We start from the raw sequence: 3,659 nt of genomic DNA, 5'->3' as shown, positions 1-3,659 counted from the left end.
GAGTGTGCTGTGGGTATCATGTGATCCAGAGGTCAGTGTTCCATACAGTCTTTCAAAAGCAGTCTTGCTTCTTAAGTTCTTCTCCCAGATAGAAGAGTAGAAAGGCTGGGTGTGGAGGATGTGTGACAGAGAGAAAATATGAACATCACACCTGGGGTGGAGTCCCGTTCTTGAGGATGGAGATTGCTGCCAAATCCGGCGCCCCAGAACGCTTGTCATAGTCCATTCAGAGAGGTGTCCATAGTCCATGTCTTTGAGAGCGACATTTACTTTGTTTAGCTTTTTCCAGGCATACTGTGCAACTCTTCTAAAATTTATACTAGAATAGAGAGAAAGATAAACACACAGATGAGACATACACATAGAAGTATGCAAATTATATTTATATATGGTTGAATGCCTGTTTGAGTGTTTGTCTCTGTTTAATATTTGCATGTACTTTATGTCTGTTCAAATAGTTGTTGTTTTCTTTTAAATACTTTGAGCTTTTGATTGAGCCTGCCTGGAGTGCCAGATGAGCAGCGTTAGCACTTTATGGGATATCCCATTGGTTACATTGCGGGGAATGGCTGCTGCATTACCGTGGTGAAGTGAACGATGATAAATATGGCGATGATGAGGAGGCCGATGATGATGGAGGCGATGGCCACTTGGAGAGCTTTCTGACCGAGTCGTCGCGAGCCGTCATAGTCTTGCAACTCATAACTTTTCCTGGACTGCATGGAGACAAGAGGGAAAACACTTCACCAAGGGAGCGTTCAACTTCCCCAGCAGTCCTGGACTAAAATGTGTTGCTTTACCATGATCATTTAAGGAGAAACATGTTCATGCCACATACCTACCTCATACTGAAGTAGACCTGTATTTGGAAAATTATTTGGAGTAAAAGAAATGTGTCGTATTTACATGTGATACTCACATGTGAATGAGGTACGGAACACGTAACACCACACATGGGTTCAAATAGTATCCGTTTTCTTTCTAATATTTTGAGTGTTTGATTGAGCCTGGCTTAGGTGCCAGATAGGTGGGATTTGCACTTTTTACTATTCCATTGATTACATTGCACCAGACAAGCTCAATCACAGGCTGTTGAAATACTGGCTGTTGAAATACTATATGAACCCAGGTCTGCATAACATTGTGTGATTGTGTGTTTGAGAGTGAGAAAAGAAAGGTGGGAGAGAAAGTAAGGGAGTCCAAACCCTTTGGATGGGAAAGTGTGTCAGTGGCGTGGTGTTTTGAGAGGTGAAAGGAGCGAGCATGTTAGGAGGGCACATCGAGCACGTCAGAGGGCACTTCGATGAAACCCTGCCCTACCACAGACACATCTGTTCCTCTCATCAGACACATTTGGCTCTTTTTTCTTCCTCAAACACATACACAGACAGACCGACAAGCCATGCACGTACACGCATGGCCACACGCAGATATTAAAGTAAATACGGGATTACCGGTGGACTCCTTCCCATATTACCAACACCACTTCTCTTTCTCGGTCCCACAAAAACACACACACATCGTGAGAAAGTTGGGGCAGAGATCCTAGTGTGATCAGCCAGCTCTCAACACCATATCTTATGACCTGACATGTAGCTTAAGAACATGTGAGAATTGCAAAGGAGAACTGTTGTGCTGGCAAGCATTCAAAGCTAGTGCAACAGATATTTTTTTTACGGCTTGTTGCTGGAATCCCAGAAAATGATTTTTTTCCTTTAGAGACGCAGTCAATAGCTAGAGCAGAGCTGCTTTCCGCTCTCCTCCACTTTCCCCATGCTTTTGAACAACCGCTAATGGACACAATCAGTTTCCACTAGCATTGCTAATTTTCAAAAAATGCTAGCCAGATTATTCTGGACATTGCTAAATAATTAGCTAATGATTTTTAAAAAATGCTTTGGAGGAAACAACATCCTAGGGAAGTTGAAAATATGGTCAACTTCAAAAATGTGTACTGTCCCTTTATTACTACATAAACAGAACGCGATTAAGATTATTAGGATTATTTTATAATTGCAAAAATTGTGAAATACAACTGGCCATATGTTTACAATGTATTCATCTTGCAACATATCACTCAGCATTGGCTTTTTCCTTCATGGAAATTGACCTGAGGTACTTTTCACATCATTTTCAATATATTTCTCATTCAGTATTCTATAAATTTATATCAGCTTTAAGACATATATTAGTCAGTGAGTAAACCGTTTCCCATATGCCTGTGATGTCCCCTACTCACCAGTACTGAAAAGACCAGAGCTACAATGTTGACTGGGTACGCGGGGCAGAAGCAGGTGAGGATTGTTAGCCACAGGTAACTGTGGAGGGGAGGTGGAGGATGCTGTTCCCCCATAAAACTAAGTCTGTCAAAGTCTGCACTCCCATTTAGGGAACTCTTAACACCCAAATGCCCTCTTATCGGCTCCAGAGCCAGAGGATGAGCCATGGTGTGGGTAACAGACGACAAGAGAGAAAACACAGCCAACGAGAAGAAAAGAGACAAGCCACAAAACAACCAATGGAGAAAAAGGGAAAGTTAAAACAGATGCAGATGAAGAAATCTCAGGCCAAAAGAAAACAGAAGGAAAAATAATGGCCAAATGACAGAAATTCAGCCAATTGTAGGAATGGTACACAGCACAGGAACAACCCCACTCAGAAGAGGGGAAAAAAGGGTCGAAAACCTGACTTGGGAAAAAGGAAGGATGGAATAGCCAGTGAAGGAGTAGAGTTGAGCAAGCTTCCCGGAACTGTCCAGAACTGATTGAGGGTTCTGAAGAAGGGAGGCTGGTGTGGAATGGGGGCGTCGAGAACTGTACCCTCGCGTAGAGCTGACCTCATTTTCTTTAGGGTGGGCAACATTACCACCCCGTCTCACACACCCCTCCCCAGGCAAGAGAAAGGAGGGAGACGAGAGACCAGGATCTGACCTCATATGCTGTGGCTAACATTAATCTCCCCCCTTCACACACACACACACACTGGCAGCCAGTCCTAGCCAACACTGAGCAAAGTGTGTGTGTTAGTGGTGGAGGTCACTGTTTACCACTGGGACTTTGAACATTCCCAAATGAGTTTGTTAAGTGTATAACACTATATTTCCCACACTCACAAACAACATTTACTCACACTGCAATCAATTCATCAATAAGACAAGGGTGACTAGCCAACCCTACTGCTTCTGTTTGAGCCTACCTTGAGCACACCTGGGTGGTGTTCAGTAGGTATGAAGTGGGACAAAATGTACTGTACCTAGTAAAATAAAGGTTACGTATTAATATGTGCTTTGTCCTGCCAAGGTCAGGAACGGTTCTAGAGTCCTTCCAAAATATGTGTTGATGCTTCCCCTACATTTAAGTGTCCCCCACTATAATAGGGCTTTCCAGATGCTAGACCAAATGACATCAGTCACTGGGAGTGACGACACCGTAGCTAAGCACATGATGACATGTCATCGCATCGGGTGGAAGTACCTGTCCTGTGGGATTAAGTTTATATTAAATCTCAAGACATACCAACTGAAGTAACACTGTGGCCTAATAATGCATTGTATGACTTTAAGGCATAAGTAGGGCTATTATAAGACAAATAGGCCAAATAGGCCAGTGACCATCAAAATACAAAAAGGGTATAAAAGCTTATACAAACAAATAAATCAA

General features: G+C 42.9%; 1 protein-coding gene across 1 annotated transcript; it reads right to left on the bottom strand.

The window, feature by feature from the left end:
* Positions 1-234: 234 nt before the first annotated feature.
* On the bottom strand, positions 235-2,751 carry LOC129845079 (transmembrane protein 233-like). The gene is made up of 3 exons (XM_055913115.1): positions 2,240-2,751; positions 582-716; positions 235-319 (listed from the first exon to the last, which is right to left on the bottom strand). The coding sequence occupies exons 1-3, from the start codon at positions 2,444-2,446 to the stop codon at positions 308-310; spliced, it is 354 nt and encodes a 117-aa protein (XP_055769090.1). The 5' UTR covers positions 2,447-2,751; the 3' UTR covers positions 235-307.
* Between the last annotated feature and the right edge of the window lie 908 nt (positions 2,752-3,659).

Source organism: Salvelinus fontinalis, chromosome 3, assembly GCF_029448725.1.
Source record: "Salvelinus fontinalis isolate EN_2023a chromosome 3, ASM2944872v1, whole genome shotgun sequence".
NCBI classification, from domain to species: Eukaryota; Metazoa; Chordata; class Actinopteri; order Salmoniformes; family Salmonidae; genus Salvelinus; species Salvelinus fontinalis.
The sequence above is the reverse complement of the archived record's forward strand: the minus strand, read 5'-3'. Positions and strand labels throughout refer to the sequence as shown.

Bases quoted from the DNA above. Each gene is read 5' to 3' on its own strand.
- LOC129845079 (XM_055913115.1), bottom strand. From the start codon at position 2,446: ATGGCTCATCCTCTGGCTCTGGAGCCGATAAGAGGGCATTTGGGTGTT. The intron at 717-2,239 runs GTGAGTAGGGGA...GTCTCCATGCAG, and splicing joins CTCTGGTCTTTTCAGTACTG to TCCAGGAAAAGTTATGAGTT.